This window comes from Mesocricetus auratus, unplaced genomic scaffold (genome assembly GCF_017639785.1).
Source record: "Mesocricetus auratus isolate SY011 unplaced genomic scaffold, BCM_Maur_2.0 Super-Scaffold_100010, whole genome shotgun sequence".
Taxonomy (NCBI): domain Eukaryota; kingdom Metazoa; phylum Chordata; class Mammalia; order Rodentia; family Cricetidae; genus Mesocricetus; species Mesocricetus auratus.
In genome coordinates this window covers 65,553,522-65,573,917 of record NW_024429194.1, presented here as the reverse complement: position 1 = coordinate 65,573,917, position 20,396 = coordinate 65,553,522, and the positions used below count along the sequence as shown (strand labels likewise).

The 20,396-nt window shown below is 43.0% G+C and overlaps 1 protein-coding gene across 4 annotated transcripts in view; it reads left to right on the top strand.

Annotated features, from left to right (window-relative positions):
* Dip2b (disco interacting protein 2 homolog B) overlaps window positions 1-20,396 on the top strand; it is a 181,073-nt gene that overhangs the window by 55,184 nt on the left and 105,493 nt on the right. For all 4 annotated transcript variants that reach the window (XM_040753817.1, XM_040753816.1, XM_040753815.1 and 1 more), the window contains exon 2: window positions 12,450-12,521. In XM_040753817.1, coding sequence (XP_040609751.1) covers window positions 12,450-12,521 — 72 coding nt within the window. The remainder of the gene's footprint in view (window positions 1-12,449; window positions 12,522-20,396) is intronic.

The window sequence follows — 20,396 nt, the reverse complement described above, 5'->3', positions numbered from 1 at the left end:
ACATTTAGTATTTGCACAACATTCAGTATTTGCATAAACTTTTTCTCAAGCAGATAAACATGGCCAATTTAAAAGAGAAAACTAGGCCAGGCCTTTTTATAAATTAGCAAAGACTTTATTGGCATTGGGGAAGAATGCTCTGCAGGATTGGAGCAAGAGGGAAGAGAGTTTTGCGTCAGAGAAACAGACATTGCTTCAACATTGATCTGGTTGCCAGATTCTTCAGCAGGTTATTTGAGATTGGATATTTTAGAGACAGTTTGGTTCATTTCAAGATAGTTGGCTCAGGAAGTAGGAGAGAGCTAGTGGCTTGATGTGCAACCTTAGTAATGGGAAAGGTGATTGGCTTTTCAATTAAAAAATATTCTTATATTAGCCTAGACTGGACTTGAACTGGTTGTGTAATTAAGGGTGACCTTGAACTTCTGATTCTCCTACCTCTGTCTTCTAAGTGTGGAGGTACAGGTGTGAGTCACCAGGCCCAGGCCTGTGTGGTGTTGGACACCATGCTTTGTACGAGCTAGACTCCCAGTCCTTGTTTCTTGGAATTTTAGCCCTTTTGGTGCCTTAGGCGATTGACGTCTACTTTAAAAACAAAACAAACAAACAAAACCTTATTTTATGTGCATTGATGATTTGTCTGCATGTATGAGAATACCAGATGCCCTGAAACTGAAGATACAGACAGATGTGAGCTGTCATGTGGGAATTGAACCCGGGTCCTGTGAAAGAGTAGTCAGTGGTCTTAACCATCAAGTTATCTCTCCACCCCCTGAAGTCTACTTTTAGATGCCACTAGATCCAGTGGAGATTTTTTCTCAGGAACTGCTGCTCAAGGATAAATTCAAAATGGTGGCTAAATCTGGCCTGACTCCAGGCCTTGGCTTGCTGATTTAGAACAACACTCTGGGGAGAGACTGACCTTGGCACTGCCTAGACCACTAAATTCTTTTCTTTGCATTTTTTTGTATTATCTCATGTAGGCTCTTGATGAATTGTTTTTTTCCCAGTTAGTGATGTGTCTTGAATGCAGAATAGCGTTTGGAGGAGTTAAATTAGACAAGTCAGACATTAGTCTATAGATCGTTTAAATAAGCATACTCCCTATTGTTTCCAAGTCTGATTGATCACATACAGTTTTGAGAAACTAAAATTCACTATAACAAGAAACACAGACATCTGCACTTGCAACCTCATTCAGTTTCCTATAAGCTTGCATGGAAATGGCATCTTTGTGTGCATTGTGAGTAAATGGCACAGGACTAGACTTTTATGGTGGTCTTTAAAGAAGCTATCTTAGTCCCAGCACTCAGGAGGAAGAGGCAGGTTGATCTCTGTGAGTTGCCAGCCTGTTGTATACTGGGAGTCCCAGGACAGCCAGGGCTACACAGAGAAAACCTGTCTTGAAAAACAAGCAAACAAAAAGGAAATTTAACTTTTTGCCACCGACATTCATATATGATCTCTGGCAGCCTCATTAGAAGTTTTTTTAATTGAACTTCATTGAAGGTTTTTCTTAGTAACACTGAGGATGGAACCTTGGTTCTTGTGTGTGCTGGTCAAGCGCTGCAGTCCTGAGCTGTATCTCCAGACCTTCATAAAAGCTCTTATAACTTCCTCTATCATCTGGAATGTGGTCACGTTTTATAAATGTTTTCTCTTGTTTTAAAAGAATGAGTTATGCTCCCAGAGTGACTGTCCCAGCTTGCCTTAGGGTGGAGAATCACTGCAGGGGCACAGCGATGAGATTCCTTCATGTGCTGATGCTCTGTGTGACCCCCAAGTGCTGTGGCCTGTGGTCTAGAGACAGTGATGAGTGGCTGTGATTTGATTGATTATGTTTACGTCCAATGAGGGTCTTTATAGTTTGAACTTTTTTTTACAATTTACTCACTTAAAGGATATAATTCTCTGTAATTTTACAGTACTGATAACTAGCACTGTCTGTTACTGGAGAGATCCCTCCCTCCCTCCCTCCCTCCCTCCCTGGCTCTCTCCCTCCCTCCCTCCCTCCCTCCCTGCCTCCCTCCCTGCCTCCCTGCCTCCCTGCCTCCCTCCCTCCCTCCCTTCCTCCCTCCCTTCCTCCCTCCCTCCTTCCCTCCCTCCATGTATGAATGTGCACCACAGTTCCTATGGAGGACTGGAGAGGGCATTGGCAGTTACAAACTGTTGTGATCCATCTCATGTGTGCTGGGAATTCAATCTGGGTCCTCCAGAAGAGCAAGTGCTCTTAACTGTCAAGCCATCTCTCTACCCCCTGGAGAATTTTTCAGTCACACCAAAGAACCTCTCTCTGTATCCCTCACTCTCTGCTTTTGGTAGCCGTAGTTTATTTTCTGTCCCTGTGAATTAGCTGTGTTCTGGACATTGAGACCATACAACATGCAGTCTTTTAAAATGGGTTATTTCCCTGATTGTACATGCCCAACTCCCCAAGTGTGTATAGTACAGGCATCGTGCCCTACCAGGTGCATTTCTTGAACTTCTTTTGTGATGAGAATAGTGTGCTTATTCTGTGCCCGGAATGCATGAAGGTCCTTTCCATGTGTTAGCTCTTTTAATAGTGTGTGGACTCTCTTAACACACTTTACAGTTGAGGAAACTGAACACACACACACACACACACACACACACACACACACACACACACACAATTCAAAACTAAACAAAATGTCCCACTTCTCGTTCTGTCCCTCTTCACAGAGTCTTAGATGGTGGTTGTCAATTTAGACTCCAGAGGTGGTCCTAAATCCAGCGGCTCTCTGTGGCTCTCCTACAGTCCAGGTGCAGGTGACAGGTAATCTCCCGTTACCTGTGATGTTCTCGACACCTGCTCTTTGTCTCCCACTGGGAGAAGTACTGATAAAATTCCGGTGCTTCCATCTTTTAAATGCCCCACAAGCACGGAAAGTGCTACATTTGCTCCATACTGTGGGCTACAAAGACTGCGGCTTCTCAGAGGTGACTGGCCCACGGCTGCCAGCTCCCTCAGGACATTTGTGCACCATTAAGGACTCACAGATTTAGGACATATACCTCCAATCCAGCAGAGGCTGGGAGGCCCTTGAACTAACGACTGAGCCATGTGGTTCATCAGGATGACCCTGCTGGAGTCTCAGAGTTCTCAGCGTGCCTCAGTCATGTGTAATTACATCATTAATTACAGAATTTCTTGGATATCTCTATTCTGGAAGAGACTGTAGACTTATTGAATGTGACTAAATTCTGGGGCAGTGTCCCCAGCTAAAGTAATACTTGGCACTTATGAGGTTCTCAGTGTTTTCTGACTGCATCAGTGAGCATTTCAACCTCTGTTTCACAGTGCTTTCTAGTTAAGACATGCATTTGTCTATCTTTAGGGACCTCTACCCTGACTCTAGCCTACAGACTCCTCATTCCTATGGAGACTTCCTGAAGGTCTGACTGAGACTTACTCATTCTTCCCTTCTGAACAGCCTGCCACTGCCCTCACCTTCCTATAAACTGTTAACTGGACTGCTGGGGATTGAGCTGCCAACATTTTTCAGGGCTTACTTTACATTTATGGCTATATCCGTCATTCTTTCTCCTCTCCGTTCTTGGCCTCCCTGCATCTTAGTGCCATCCTTCCCCCCACTCTGTCTGTTCCCCAAATGTCAGTTTACCCCAGGATTTCTTCCCTTCCTCTCTCCTCACACAGAATTCTTTCTGGGTGATATCATTCACACCACCACTTCAGCTGCCACCTCCTACACCAATGGTTGCTAAAATCTGTATATTCATGCTGGCTCTACTCTGCTGCCCACTACATGCTAGCAATGCCAGACAATGATCATAAACGGGAGCTCATGTGAGCTTCCTCCCTACCAACTAGGAAACTGAGACCAGAGTGGAGCCTCGGATCTACGAACTAGTTTATATCAAAGCTGGGATGAAAAACTAAGTCTCCTGATGTCTGGAACCCAACTACAAATCCCTGCCAAATACTGAAGTGTGCTTCCTGTGGCCTTGGCAAGCCTTCCCCACCTCGAGACGGTGTCAGCTGTGGGATGTGCTGGCAGTGCTGTGGTGCTCTCCTCAGTGGTGTTGTGTTGTGCCCCCCCCTTGTTCTACAGAGAAATTTCTAGCTCTTCACAAAAGCCCCTCCTTTATTTCTGTACTCTCAGAGGACATGATGCTCCCTTTTGATCAGCTCGTTTCATCCAGCCTATTGATAAAGTATTCCTGGTTCACGCATTGCTTAATGTGACTTTGTTGGTCAGTACAAATCTTTAAAAAACTGTCACACTTTAAAAAATTGGCTATACTGTGTGGATCACTGCTGGAAATGGTTTTCCATCTTTGTTAGAAAATTAAAGATGGCAGTCTGAGGAATGAAGCAGCCATAGAGAAATGACCTTTTAGCCTGCCATCCTGGACTTGGGCAACATCCATAATTATTTGCATTTAGTCCTCTGTTGGGTGCATGCTAGCACCATGTATATGCACATGTGTACATGCTGACTGGCCTCCCTCAGGTCCCTCTTTCTGCAAGTGTCTGCCACATCTGAGGCTTCTGATTCTGTTGACTTGGTGGTCAAAGTCCAGTGCCTCACAGACACAGGCACCCTCTTTCTTCTTCTAATAGCATCCTTTTAAAGCTTTCTACTGTTGTCATGGGGGATGGGATGTGCTAACAGCAGCACTTGGAGGTCAGGGGTCACATTCAGGAATCAGGTCTCCCCTTCCACATTGGACGGCAGGGATGGGACTCAGGTCGCGCTGAGCCATCTCACCAGCCCCTTTTCTTTCAAAAGATGGAGCAGAGAATTGTGGAGCTGCACAACTCAGCTGTAGGGCAGGTGCCTAGAAAGAGCCAATCAACCCAGAGTTTTCTAAATGAACCTGTTAAAAATAAAAGTATATTAGGGCTTCTGGGTGGGGTAGGGCTGGGGTGTGTCAACTAAAGCTAGTTGAGTGTATGCTACATGCCAGGGACTTTTTATCCATTCTCTTGAAGTCCTAGCAGAAGCACCCAGAGGAGCTATTCCAGTTTTACTCACTGTGCAGTCAGCTTGCTCAGGGGCTTTAGTAGCAAGAATCAGAGTCTAAGCTGGGGTCTGCTTCTCTCTTGCCTGTGCTTTCTCTACTGCCCGAACCTGTGGGAAACTCGCCATTCCTTGGTTCCTCCTGCCCCCTTTAGCATTCAGCCACTTGTAGAGCACAGTTCTTAGCAGGCAGTTTTTCTAAGTGGACAAAGAAACATTCCCTTTGCATCAGTGAGATTAATATAGCCAGCTGTGTAATGATGTAGTCACACTTACGAGTTCAGCTACTCAGTCTTCAGTGTTTCGCTTTGTTGCCTTTTATTTGTTTGAACTTGTATGATGCCTTTAGTGAAATACCATTTGTAAGAAGTCATATATTTGACCTAGAAAGCCGATCTGTGTAGCCAAAACAATCCTGTGATTGGAGTTTTGAGAGAGTGCAGTCGGGGGTTACTTCTGTCACTGTTCTCAGTGAGGTGAGAGGATATCTACTGAGAATGGAAAGTTGAGCATCTTCATGTCTTTCAAAAATTGTTCTGTAAAATTAACAAGAATGATAAAAAATAGTTACCATGAGTTCTATCAACAGCCATCCACATTGCACAGAGAAACCCTTTTTCAAAAAACCAATAAAAAAAATCAAAAGACAAACAAACAAAAAACCCAAAAACAACAACAATGACAAAAAACCCAAACTGACTTGAAAAATATTAGGTAAGTAAAGACTCTCTCATCTTCCAGCTATTGTTGTTTTAAGACAGGGCCTCATTCTAGCTCAGGCTAGAATCACTACAGATTGTAATAGCTTAACAGAACTTCATTTCTTTCTTAACTATGAAAACATTGTCTTTTCAATACAAAATTTATTTCACCTACATGTAGAAAGAAACACAAAGAATGTTAGAGATAAATCAGTACTTTTAAGGTTTAAAAAAAAAGTTGTGTGTGTATGTGGGTATGGTCACTTCTGCCTTCCACCTTTATCCAGGTTTCTAGGATCTAGCTCAGGCTTCCACAGCCCAAACCAGTGTATTTAGTTAATTAGAATCCTTGTAGACATTTACAAATCATTTGTACTAAGAAGGCAGGGAAAACCAAAATTGTTTTGTATTCTTGTGAGTCTGTCCCAGGATAGAGGATGTCTGAAGATGTGTGGCTGCTGTATGTAATACATTGAGTATCTGTTTTCATTTTAGGGCTAGTGGGATGGCTGTGTGGGTAAAGGGGATTGCCACAACGCTGGATGACCTAAGCTTGATTCCCGGGATCCACAGGACAAGAGGGAGAGAACTGTCCCGGATCTTTATGTGCATGCCATGATGTACACACTTCCCCTTTAAGCTCTCACAGTGCGCATGCCCCCTCCCCACACACTAAATACATGTAAAAAAGAATCTTCATTGGAAGGAACACGTAAAACTTAATAAAAATAATTTCTTGGGGGCTGGAGAGATGGCTCAGTTGTTAAGAGCACTGGCTGTTCTTCGTTCAATTCCCAGCACCCACGTGGCAGCTCACAACTGTCTGTAACTCCAATTCCAGGGGATCTGATACTTTCACACCAATGCACATAAAGCTAAGTAAATTATTTAAAAAATAATTTCTTAGGTATCACGTAGCTCTTTTGCCCTCTTCAAGTTAACTTCCCGGTGGGCCTCATTGACATACATTCTCAGTGGTATTTCTTTCTTTTTCTCTGTGTAGATCTGTATACATTTCTGTGTCTGAATTGTCACAACTCATATTGTACTTTGCAGCCGTACCAATATTCACTACCTTCCTGAACTAAAATCTCCATGCAATGGATTGGATAAGTGGGTAGCAGGTATCAATTTGAAGATAATGGGGACCCTTTATAACTACTTTTTTTTATTTTTAGATTTAACAATAAGTGGGCATGAAAGTCAACAGACTTGAGTTTTGCTGCAGCTACTGAACTTGTGGTGGCTGCTGCCATCTTTGCTGCCACCTCTAGTAATTTTTATTTTATTTTTGAATGATTTATTATTTGTGTGTGTGTGCGCATTGGTGTCTTGCCTTCATGTGTGTTCATGTGAGGGTATGTACTCAACTTCACAGAAGCATCAGCGAAGTCCTCTCTGCCTTGCTGAAGCAGAATTTTGAAGGTGGCTAGGCAGATTCAAGTTACGTGGCTCCCAGCCTGTTCCTGGCTGGTTGTTTTTATGACTGTACCTCCTTCCTAGCCAGCTGTGCAGACCTTTGGACGGGTGTTCTCTGATAAGCATACACGTGGGTGGTCACATTATCTTAGTGGTAGGGAAAAGCCAATCCCTGTATTTGCTTTGTTCTCAAAAAGCTCAAATGCTGGAGAGATGGCTTAGTGAGAAAGCTGCTCGCCATCGAGTCTTACGGCCTGAACTTGATCCTAGAAGCTCGGAGAGAACCGACTCCGTAAAGTTGTGTCCCCCCCCAAGAGGGTCAGAAAGCAGATTAAAAATAGGATAAATCTTTAAAATAAATGATCAGGGGCTGGGTATGTAGGTCTAGGTCAGTGATAGATGCTGGCAGCCCCCTCCTAAAGAAAGAGGAAACAGCCGCACAGTAGGTGATAAAAAGGTGGGGTCAGGTTTGAAAAGCATTGCTTCAATGCAGTGAAATGTGCTCGCCTCATGGGGTGAGGATGACCTAAGAGTTCTGAATCCTGATCGATGGCGTGATGGAGTTGAGTGCGCACATCTGTGTCTTCATGGCTTCCTCTGGCTTCAAGCCCCCATTGTGTATTTCTGCCTGTTTCTCTCCAGGCTGTGCAAGTTCACTTTTGTTATTATTGTTTCATTATTTTGAGACAAGGCCTCACTCTATAGATCAGACTGGTCTTGAACTCACAGAGATCCATGTGCCTCTGCCTCCTGAGTGCTGGGATTGAAGGCATGTGCCACCAGGCCCTCTTTGTTCTGGCCACCGGTAAGGTCTGCTTTCAGATTTCAGTAAACATCTCTGGGTTCCTTTCCTGAAACCTTTCCGCTTCTGCTGAAGCAAAGACTTCTTTTTCTTTCATTCCAGCTTTTCCACCCAACCACACACGTCTCTTTGATTTATTGTTCCCTCACTGCTTCCATTTTACCAATTCATCCAGTCTCTTCATTGTTCAACAAGTGTGTATTGTACCAGGCCGTGGGCGGCCACTGAGTTGAACAAGACAATCCCTGCCCTCAAGTGCACAGTGTAGTAGGGGAGCCAGAGGTGTAAAGAGATCACTACATACCAGTGGTGTGCTAAGGGCTCCCTCCCACACAAGTGTGCACAGGGTTGCAGGAGATGAGCCCTAGGAGGAACAAGAAGCCTCGGAGAAGCCGGTTGTGGGAGACTTTACAGTCAGAAAAGAGATTTTTAGGAGCCACTGTAAAGAGGCCTCACATTCTGACTGCCCCTAAGTTTCTTCTGGGTCTCTTTAATGTCTTTGCCCAATTCCAAATCTAACCTAGCTAATTGGCATGGCAGAATTAGACTCTCTTGATTGACTCCTTTCAGAACCTGAGTCGTTCAGTGGTTGATGGATGACTCAGCTGCTGAGTTCAAGTTTGTCCAAGATCATTTACTGACAATGAGTGATGGAGACTGAGCACTGAAGAAAGCCTTGTGCAGGCCTTTCACTAGCAGAGATGCTACTGAGAGTGCTCCACCCCCTACACCAGAGAGTGGAGACACAGAGGAGTTTTTGAGTGGGAAGGAACTGAGTGATTTTTACTTTACAGAGAAAAACAATTTCCTGTTTGCAGTGAAGGTTTCCTGTGTAGTAGGTCCTCTTTCTCTGTTCATTGTGTGTATTCTTTGCAATTACCTGAATTTTTTAATTGTCCGACAGGAAGAGTCTGATTTTTTTTTTTTTTTTTTTTTTACTTTTCACTATTCTATTAGAGAAGCGGATTTAGTGATCTAAATCTTGTGATTTAGTTTTCATGATTCTGTATGTAATACTAATGAAAATTTAAAAATTTCTTGAAATAATGGGCTTGTTGGGCTGGAGAGATGACTCAGCAGGTAAGAGCACTCACTGGTTGCTCTTCCAGAGAACCTGAGTTCAATTCCCAGCAACCACATGGTGGCTCACAACTGTCTGTAATGAGATCTGGTGCCCGCTTCTAGCCTGCAGGGATACATGGAGGCAGAACACTGTATGCATAATAATAAGTAAATATTTTTTTTAAATAATGGGTTTGTTGTAGAACATTAGGAAATGAAACTGTTGCATTAGTTTGAGGCAGAACTCTAGCTTGTGTGCATGAGGCCCTGGGATCCAGATCCAGCTCTGCAAAGATGAAGAGATCAATACAGAAGAAAGACAGTCACTTTTTAAAAAAGATTTATTTATTTATTACATATACAGTGTTCTGCCTACTTGCCAGAAGAGGGCACCAGACTGAATTGTAGATGGTTGTGAGTCACCATGTGGTTGCTGGGAATTGAACTCAGGACCTCTGGAAGAGCAGTCAGTACTCTTAATGTCTGAGCCATCTCTCCAGCCCTGACAGTCACATTTTTAATGCATACATGTATGCTTAAAAATATCGTTCTAACAGTTGAATATACCATACAAAGTATAATATAGCCTGTTCTTTTCCCATTGGATAATTTAGCTGTCTTATGCCAGGAAATATACATACATGATCATCCTTTTTTATGTAATTTAAACATGGTGTGAGTGTGTATGTGTAGACTCCTACACACAGGTCAGAGGGCAACTTGTAGGTGGTTCTCTCCTCCCATGTGAGTGCCAGGGATTGAACTAGGGTCAGTCAGTTTGGCAGCAAGTGCTTTTATCCACTGAACTATCTCACTAGTCCTCATTCTGCCTTAAAAGTTATAAATAAAGATTTTTAAAAATTTATTTGTATGTGTGTCTGTGTGGGTATGCACACATGTACATGTACCCATGGAGGCGAGATGCATAGGATTCCCTGGAGCTGGAATTATACATGTGGGTTTTGAGAACTCAAGTTATCTACAATATAGAGAATTGAACCATTATGCCAGCTCCCCTTATTCTTTCTTAATGGAAGAAGTTCTGTTTGTTTTTGAGATAGGAACTTGATACATAGCCCTTGTCAGCAAGTAGAGCAGACTGGCTTTGAACTTGTAGTAGTCCTGTGCATTGCTGTATCTGACTTATAGGGGGAAGTGAGATAGTATAAGCCAAGCCTATTTTGTCTAAATCACACTTGGTCAGAGTGTTTGAACAAAATGGAGCTCCTCCTGAAGTCTGCTCTGTAAGGACTCTTGGTCCCTGTCTTCTTGATTTATACATCTCTGTGTGCAGAGACATACCTAGGTCTGAGTTTTGTAGGACCAGGTCATGTGTTCCGGCTGTTCTGCTGTTGCTATTTATGAGGAACAAATTTTAGACATTGTTCTTTCCCACTATATTTAGAATACCTTCATCTTACCTAGATCAGGGCCTTTTAACCTCAACAATGTTGGGATTTGGGCAAGATAGGACTATGATGTGTAGCTGTTACGTTTGTTGCAGACTATACCTGTTCTTTATCCCTGAGTGCTTACAACCTCTCATTCTCCATCTGAGACAAAAGTGTTCCTAGACATGCCATATGTCCCACCTCTACTCCAGGGCCTTGCTGCTGCTAACTGAAAGTCACTGATAAATATCTTGTCTGTTCCAGGCTTCTCACCACAGAATGGGGCATTCATTCACTGTTTTTTTGTTTGTACACATATAAATGCAATATTGTATACATTCACAGAAGTGAAGTTGTTAAATCAGAATTTTTATAGAAGTTGTCAGATAACTTAGAAATGTAACTTATTTTTACCAGTATCCTGATGATCCCCAATCCATGTGGTTTTGAGTTCTAGGTCTGTATGGTTCCCTGTTAATGGGGCATCTCTGTCACTGTCAGCAGGTGGCACCATCAGTCAAGTCCTGAGCTGGTCCAGGAGTCTTACGCAGGCTTCCTGCTCTTTCTTGGCTCATCCCTCACATTCTCTTTAATTCATTGGCTTCTTCTCATCCCTTTATTTCTGTAGCAGGCTGGGTCATCTAGGCTTTCTGTCCTGGCTCTCTGTCTTCAGTATGTCTACTGCCCCTCCCCGTCTGTCCAGTCTGGTATGCTGAAGCTAGCTAGCCAGCAACAGCAGACTTGCATCACCCTGGGTTTCAGCTTTTTGTCATCAAATTCTCCCTTATCCATTGGCATATACACAGTAAATGTTGAAGGTGTAAATGCTTAGAACCAGGTGTGGCGGTGTACATCTGAGCCCTCAGGAGGCTGAGCAGGAGGATTGTGAATTCAGAACTAACCCATGTTATATAGCAAGCCTCTCTCAAAAATGAAAAACGATGGGCGGTGGTGGCGCATACCTTTAATCCCAGAGCTGAGAAGCAGAGGCAGGTGGATCTCTGTGAGTTCAAGGCCAGCCTGGTTTACAGAGCAAGTTCCAGGGCAGCCAGGACTGTTACACAGAGAAACCCTGTCTCAAAAACAAAAAAACAAAAACAACAACAAAAAAAAAGCAATGTAGGGGCTAGAAAGATTGCTGTGGTTAGGAGTACTTGCTGTACAACACCGGGATGTGGTTCAGATCCTGGTGCTCACTCCTGTAAATGCCTAGAACTTTTGGGAACCAATAGCCTCCTGGCACACGCGCACACACACACACACATAAATAAATAAATCTTTGGGAAAATGCTGAGAAGTTGTATGCTCAAATTATCTTTTATGATATTCAAAAATTCTTTAAAAACTTCATTTTAAATAGACCTTTCTCCGATTAAAAAATTCATTTTTTTTAAAGAAAATGTTCTTTTACTGTGTGTATTTCACTAGTTCACAGCTTTGAAGCATTTGCCGTCCCTTGAATGCCTTTTGGGCCTGTGCAGTTCCTCTCCCACTCAGCTTGTTTACTGTCCATCCACCTGCTCCTTGGAGTGCGGGCAGTTTTTCTGTGTGTCAGCTCACTCTGTTGTATCTGTATGTGTGTATACTTTATTTGTGCATTTTATTTAACCTTTTAGAAAAGAACAACCTTGTATATAAATAATACAAACTAGTGAAATCAAGTAGAGGGTGTATGGGAATTCCAGCCTTAGATTTGGATGCAAGGTTTAGCAGAGTGGCCTTGCAAATCCCTTTTCAAATATCAGGTGTCTGTGTATCATTCCATTTTGGAGTATCTTAAATACCAAGGAAGTGAGGGGCACCAAGGGATGCCAGGGAGCCTGTCACTTATGTCACGAATTGCTGTGCAAGGCTGATGAGGGGACAAGCCTGCAATTTTCCACAAGCGGTTCTCTCCAAGCTTGTAGGAAATCACACTTTACAAAGTCTTGACAAGAGAACCATACGTTAAAAAATGCATTCTATATGTGGTACTTCTGTAGCACTCTGTAATTAATTTTTCTTTTTACAGTGAACAACTGCATAATAAGGATAATGCATAACCCATTTCTGTTTCTTGCTATTTTAGGGGACATCACACAGAAAGGATATGAAAAGAAGAGGTCCAAACTTCTGTCTCCTTACAGCCCACAGACCCAAGGTATGGAGTGAGAAATGCTTTCAGTATCCTTACACCAAAAGTATACTGTCTTGGTAGATATCTGTCATTTGTCTGTCCCACCTGGCCTTCTCATAAGGAAAGAGAAAACAGAGGCAGGAGCAGAGTAGAGATTCTCCACCTGAGGTCATTACATAATTTGCCTAGAGCTTGGGTGGTGTTGTGTGAAAGACTGAGATAGTTCAATGACAGAAAATTCCAGGCTCTGGATATCTATCTATCTATCTATCTATCTATCTATCTATCTATCTATCTATCTATCTATCTATCTATCTATCTAGAGACAGACAGACAGACAGAGACGGAGAGAGAGACTTGAGCATATGCAGATTTTTGGTAGTCATAGAGAGGAAAAAGGAGAGAAGACAGATGCCTATTACAGGGTCTCCCAATGCTGGGGGATAGGAAGATATGGAGGCAGGACCTCCACACACCTGAGAGTCAATATACACCCCAGCTACTGTTTCTGTAAAGAAACTGCCAAGTTCTTTACACGTCTGAAAGTCTGGAGTCCCCTTTGTGCTTAATTCAGTTGCTCTTTCCTTGCCTCCAAGGTGTCAGATATGTCTGTACATGGTGGTCAGGGAACAGCTTGTAGGAGTTGGCACCCTCCTTCCTGGGGATTGACAGGCTTGGTGGCAAGCACTTTCACTTGGTGAGCCATGGTGCCAGCCCCACACCAGGTTTATATTTTTGGTTTTTAGGAACGGTTTATTTAGTTTGTTATTTTATGTATATGGATGTTTTGCATGCTTGAATGTTTGCACCACCAAGTGTGCCTGGTGCCAATGGAAGTCAGAAGAGGGCATCATATTCCTTGAGTTGCAAACCCTTGTGAACCACCATGTGGGTGCTAGAAATCACACCCAGGTCGTCTGTAAGAGTGCAAGATCAACATGCTCTCTTAACCTCAGAGCCAACCCTCCAGCATCAAGAGGTGTATTTGTTTGTTTTCTTAAGATAAGGTCTCAATAAGTAGCCTTGGCTGGCCTGAGCTTGCTATGTAGGCAAACAGTTTGGCTTCCTAGAGACCATCTTGTCTCTGCCTCTCAAGTGCTGGGACTAAGATGTGTACTACCACGCTTGACTTAAAGTTACTCGACTCCAGCATTTCTTTTGATAGCTAGGTGCTGCTTCAATTATACTTACTAAAAACATTTTTTAAAATTTTTCATTTCTTTTTATAATCAAAATCTGTTTCTGTAAGTCTATTCTTCATAAAGCTAATTGCTCAGTTATAAATACCATGAAGTTTTACGTCTCCCATGGTTGTCAGACATGGTAGTGACACAGGGTGATAGTCTTGAATACTTCTTTAATGAATATTAGAATAAATAAACATTTCCTTCATTGTCCCACAGCATCTACAGGGAGCTGGTTCTAGGATCTCTTTTAGTTACCAAAACCTGCATATACTCAAGGTTGTCACAGAAAATGGCATGTTCTATTTGTGTTTGACTGTAATCTATACACATCTTGCCATATGTTTTAAATCATTTCTCACTTACTTCTGATGCGACCATGATGTAAATGCTGGCTAAATTGCTGCCGTGCTGTGCTGCTTAGAGAGTGAGAGCAGGAAGGAAAAGTCTGCACATTTTTGTACAGATGGTCTCTTCACCAAAGTATTTGCTGTTCAAGGCTAGTTGACTCATGGATGTGGGACGTGCAGACACAGAGGCCTGATGGTCCCCTCCTACAAACACTAGTCGGTTTTAAAACAGCTTATGAATGGATGGGTGTAGAAATAAATTGAGAGAGGAGAGGTAGAAATTGATCAATGATAGCTAATGAAAGCCAGTGTTTGCTATGATGTATGATGGGGGTGGGAGGATGGGAGTGTTGTGATTTGTTGTTTCGCTAAGAACCTGGCCGAAACCTCTGAAAGCCCAGAAATGCAACATTCGAAAGGGAGGCTGGGAAATGGCTCAGTGGACAGTGCTTGGCATGTGAGCTTGTGGGCAGGTTCAATTCCCAGCACTCACATGACAGTTCACAGTGGTCTCTAACTCTCTTCCCAGGGGATTCAACACCTTCTTCTGGCCTCTGTGGGCACTGAATGAACAGAGTGCACAAACATACAAGCAGGCATAACACCTACACACACACACACACTCTCTCACTCTCTCTCTTAAAGAAAAGAAAAAAGTTGTTGGTGGTTTTTTTTTTTTTTTTCCCTTTGAGACAGGGTTTCTCTGTGGCTTTGGAGGCTGTCCTGGAACTCACTCTTTAGACCAGGCTGGTCTCGAACTCACAGAGATCCGCCTGCCTCTGCCTCCCGAGTGCTGGGATTAAAGGCGTGCGCCACCAACACCCGGCTAAAAAGAAAAAAAAGTTTTAAAAGCAGTAATACTGAGGGAAAGTGGGCCTGCATCTTCTACCACCTTGTAGGACAGTTCTGACTGTCAGTCCTGAAATGCTGCTGATGCTGAGGCCGACAGCTGTGCTTCCCTCCCATGTGACTCTGCAGCAGGACCTTGCTCCCTTGAGCTCTTCCCCAGCAGCTCATCATGTGTATTGTTTTCCTGTTAAAAAGCAGCCCTAAACTCAGAGACAGCTGCCTGCCTCCCAGCACTGGGATGGGTGTGCTCTCTGTCACCTGGGAGGAAGGCCTCAAGGAGGGATTATCTAGACCAGGCTGGCCCATGGGCGTGTCTGGGGAGGATTGATTATTTAAAAATATTCCTTTCTTGTTGCTCCTCGTAGATATTCCTGCTGGCTCATCCTCTTGTATTAAATATTGTTTTGTTTTTCCTCCTTTTTGAGACAAGGTTTCTCTGTGTAGCTCTGGCTGATATGTAGAACAAAACTGGCCTTAAATTCACATGATGCCTCTGCCTCCCAAATGCTGGGATTAAAATTATATAAAATTATACACCATCATACCTGGCAAATATTGGAGATCTTACAACAAGGTCCCGTGCCTTCTTAATTCTCACAGTCAGTGGATTGTAGGTACATAGATTGCAGGCCCAGTCAGGATTTCTGATTTAGGAGGTTTAGGGTGGAACCTGAAAATTTCTGTTAGGTTTCCCGATGATGCTTAGGTTTCTGGTCCAGCGGCCAGATTTTAAGAACCAATGAACTATCTCTTCAGATTATGTGAGCCAACACCTGTGACTGTATCATTTGGATACTGGCAACTCCCAAATGTGATCTACAACCCAGATCCTTTCTGGATCCCTGATCCATAGATCCAACTGTGTACTTCTCTTCCTTCTCCTCTTTTTAGAGACTTGGTCTCACCATGTAACCAGGCTAGCCTCAAGCTCAGAGGTCCACCTGCCTCTGCCTTCTTATATATTTAATGTCTCTTCTATTTCAACTTTTTCAAATTAAATTGATGACTTCTGCATATTGCCCTTACTATACCACCAACCAAACCCCTATAACACACACAGACACCCCACCCCCCACAGAGGTTTTGTTAATTTGACAGAGATTATATAAATCGGGTTGGCCTGTGGGCAAATCTATGGGGATTATCTTGATAGTGTTCATTGGTGTGGGAGGAGCCAGCCCACTGCGGGTAGCACCATTCTTTAGGTTTGGGTCCTGGACTGTACAAGGGTAGACAAGCTGAGCTCAGTGTTAGAAGATTCATGCGTTCATCCTCTCTCTGCTCTTGACTGTGGATGTGATTAGCTATTTCAAGTTCCTGTCTTAATTTCCCCCCAGTGATGAACTGTACCCTGGAATTGTAAGTGTAAATAAGCCTGTTCTCCTCTGAGTTTGTCAGGGTGTTTTATCACAGGACAGAAAATGAATCTAGGTCCTCCTTCTCTCAAGTCCCAACTACAACAGTGTCCAACAAACTATCCTTAGAAGCTTCATCTAGGGTTATCAGATGGCCCAGGAGGTAGAGGTAGCTGCCCTCAAGGATGATGGCCTGAGTTCAGTTCCCTGGACCCCCATACTGGAAGAAGAGAACTGGTTCTTCGAAGTTGTCCTCCGGTCTCCATCTCTACCTCAAATGACCAAGTCCTTCGTTCTTGGTTTCCTTTTGAGCTAATTTTGGTAGACTTGATTTTTCTAGGAAACCACTTGTAAGTTTTCAGATTCATTGTGCTATTCACAGCGTTCTCTGAAGTCTCTGCTTGTCTGTGCTGTTTGCCATTGCCCCACCCCAGCCCTTACCAGTCTTCCCAGGTGATCCCCTCCTCGAAGACCCACTTTGTTTTTTGATTTATTGTCTCCAGGTTCCTTTTGTTTTTTAGATTCATTTGCCTCTGCCTCCCACATGCTGGGATTTAAAGGCTCATGCCACTGCTTCCTGACTTCAGGTTCCTTTTATAGTTTTGTGTTGAGTTGGTTCATGGACTTTTATGGAATTTCCTGGTTGTCCACCTAGGTTCTGTGCCTTATTTCCTAAAATGAGTGGCTCTTAACTCCCTGTGCTCAGAGAACATGCCTGTACAGAGGGAAACTGTTAAGACATGCCTAGACCTTAGTTCCGTCTCTGAAACTCATCTGCTAGTGTTTGGTGTAGTGACAGTCCCTTGGCTCATACTATTGAATTGTGTGTAGGTCTTCTTGTTTCCACTCACTTTGTCTGTTGGACCTATTGGCGTTGACAGGAAGTGTATTCAGGGACTTGCGTCTCATGGCATCTGTGTGGAAGGAAGCACCCGTCACTGTGGCATCATCGCTTCACTGTCATTCTGTCAAGTTTTAGTTTTACATTTTTAATGGCTAGGAAGGAGCTCCTGTTAGAGCACTTGCCTACCTCAGCAAGACCTAATTTGGGGACATATATACATATAATTTGGGGACATATATACATATAATTTTTAAGTATCTTAATTTTCCTTATATAAGAACTTTAGCGTACTTTGGTGTCAGTTACCATCAGCTCCGACATTACATTTTAGTATTTGCCTGCCTCTCAGTTACCGCTGTTATTCTTTTATGGACTTACTGATCATCTATTCAGTGTTCCTTTTGATACTCACTCCTCTCAGATCAGCTTTCTTCTTAAGTGCATTGTTAATACGAGGTACTTTAATGAGGATATTACTAGTAAATTCTCTCAATGTTTACTCTCCTTTTCTTGAATCTGTTTCCCAGAAGGAATAGGTTGAGGGTTGAACAAACTATGTATTATAAATTCTGTAGCAAAAGAAGACATTCTGTCTTTGTCTGTGTCATTCCACAGAGCTACAGATTTTGAAAATGACAGTAGCTCTACTTTTCAAAAGTGGCATTATATGAATTTCAGTAGGCACCTCCCCTTCCAAATGTGTCCACTTCTTTCAGACTCTTTATTCCCTTCTGGAGCTTTATTTATTCCTAGAGAGATGCTGCTGCTGTTTTTGTTGTTACTGTTAAATTTATTTTATCCTATGTTTATGTGTGTTTTGCCTGTGCACCATATGTGTGCAGTGCCCATAGAGACTAGAAGAGGGCATCAGATTCCTCTGGAAGATGAGTTGCAGATAGATGGTTGTGAGCTGCCATGTTTGTGCTGGGAATCAAACCCAGCACAAATCAAATCAAATCCGAGAGAGCAGCCAGTGCTCTTAACTGCTAAACCATTTCTATGCCCAGTGTCTTTTTATGAAGGTGACTGCTTCAGTACAAGTGGAAAGTAACATTTGTCACTAATACCTTTTAGAATAAGAAGTTAATACTGCAGCATTGTGTTCTTAGAACTTGTGTATGCATGTATTCATTATCTGAGTTCAGTTCCCAGGCTCTCATCCATGCTTCTACACACTTTGTCAGCAAGTTACACCCTGGTCATCTGAGTGTGTGTGTGTGTACATATTATATATACATATATATGCATATATATACATACATGCTTTGTATTTAAATGTACATGTCTTTTTCTCAAATGTTACATGATCTTTACAGTTGGACTTCATCAGGAAAATTCAGCAATCTAGATATAGCAAATACTAAGGCCGGGCGGTGGTGGCGCAAGCCTTTAATCCCAGCACTTGGGAGGCAGAGGCAGGCGGATCTCTGTGAGTTCGAGGCCGGGCTGGACCAATAGCCTCCAAAACAATACAGAGAAACCCTGTCTCGTAAAAACCTACATAAATAAATAAATAAATATAGCAGATACTAGAAGACTGAAGAACATGTTGAGAAGATTAACCTTGATTAAATTCCATAGCATCTTAAGGATTCGTTTGCACAGTCACCATGTGGCAGGAAGGTGGCCTGTCCAAATTATCCTGTGAAATCACTTTTAAAGTTTCAACATTTAAATTAGTTGCTGTTCCTTTAAATAAAACCCTAACTCTGATATTTAAGTGTCATGCTGTCTTTTAAAGAGGCAGGTACATCATTATGAAGATTTCAGTCTCACCCAAGGCCCTGAACACTTTCACTATGAGCAGCATGAGAAATGAGGGCATGGCCCTTGTAGCTCTCAGCTCCTAACCGGATGCATAGAGCTTCGTGCTCTGGTCACCAGTGGCCTGCGGGGCGCCTCACTGTGCTCAGGGCTTCCAACTCCAGAGCAAAGCTTCCCTTGTGTCTCAGTTAGCATGTTTCCAGGAGGGGCCATGATTTTAATCTCCTTCACGAGTGACCCAAAGAACTGGCTTCAAACCACCAGCCTTCTGTTGCCTTTAAATCATTTTCTGTTGGCCAAGAGTGATTGTCTTCTGAGTGACAAGAAAATGGAAGGTTTTGTGTAGGGCACCTTACTCTGCTGGTCTAGTCTTTGAGTTCAGAGATTTTTTTTTTCATACAGATATCTAATAGCTCCAGATAGCTTTAAGAGAAAAGTGTTTATTTTAAAGATATAGGCATTACTGACAGAACAACAATGCATATTTATCAAGCAATGCAGTGTTCCAGGTGCTGTTGAGACACCAAGGTGGCAGGGCTGGAGAGGGCCAATGGTGGCCTGCCATTGTAATCTCTGTTGCTTCTGCCTAGAGTCTGCTGACTTGCTCTGGCATGGACTCTCACTCTACACAGGAGTTTGCTGAAAGAAGTTCTAGGCAGTCTGGTTCCTCATCTGAATTGCATTCTTCTAGATTTAATTTGCTGTTACTGTTTGTATGAGTGGATGCATGCGCCTCAGCGTGTATGTGTAGGTCAGAGGACAACTTCATGGAGTTGGTTCTCTCCTTCCACCTTTATGTGGGTTTCAAGGCCCAAACCCAGACCATCAGATTTACACAGCAGACAGTCACCGTTACCACTGCCGAGCTGTCTCACCAGGTTTATACAGCAGATAGACACCTTTACCACTGAGCCATCTCACCAGCCCGCTGAATTGCATTTTAAGAAAGTTCCCTAGCTTTTTGGTCTGTTTGTGTCTGATTGAACAGCTTTTCTGAGGTGTGACATTGCTAGGTCAGAAGCTGTGGTTACCCTGTACGTGGGAGGATCTTCTCCCCTAGATCTCCCACAGCGTGTCCCCACCCTTACTGACCTTTCCCTTAGATCTGCTGACGCTGTTGGGGTGGGCTCACTGTCACTGGAGAATTTCCATTTTCAGTTCATTCTTCTATTCATTTGTTGGCACAGGATCTTTCTGTGTCCCAGGCTTGTCTCACACTCACTGTCCTGTCAGTCCTCAGTGCTGTGGTTCTAGGCTTGGATGCCTGTATTGAGCTTAATATTCCCCCTCCTACTTTTATTTATGATTATCATAATAAACCGAAGTCATGGGACATGCCACACAAGTGCTCTACTGCTGAGATACATACCCATCAAGTTTTATTGTTAAATTAAATTAATTCGTCTGTTTTAAATAGTGTTACAGGCTTCCACCAACAAAGATGCACAGTGCCCTCCCTCTCCTTCTATAAGGACAAATGTCTTCCAATCTTTTTTATTGTTTTTGATAGCTAGTCTGTATTCTAAATAGTTTTTTTCCTCAGCTTTAACCAA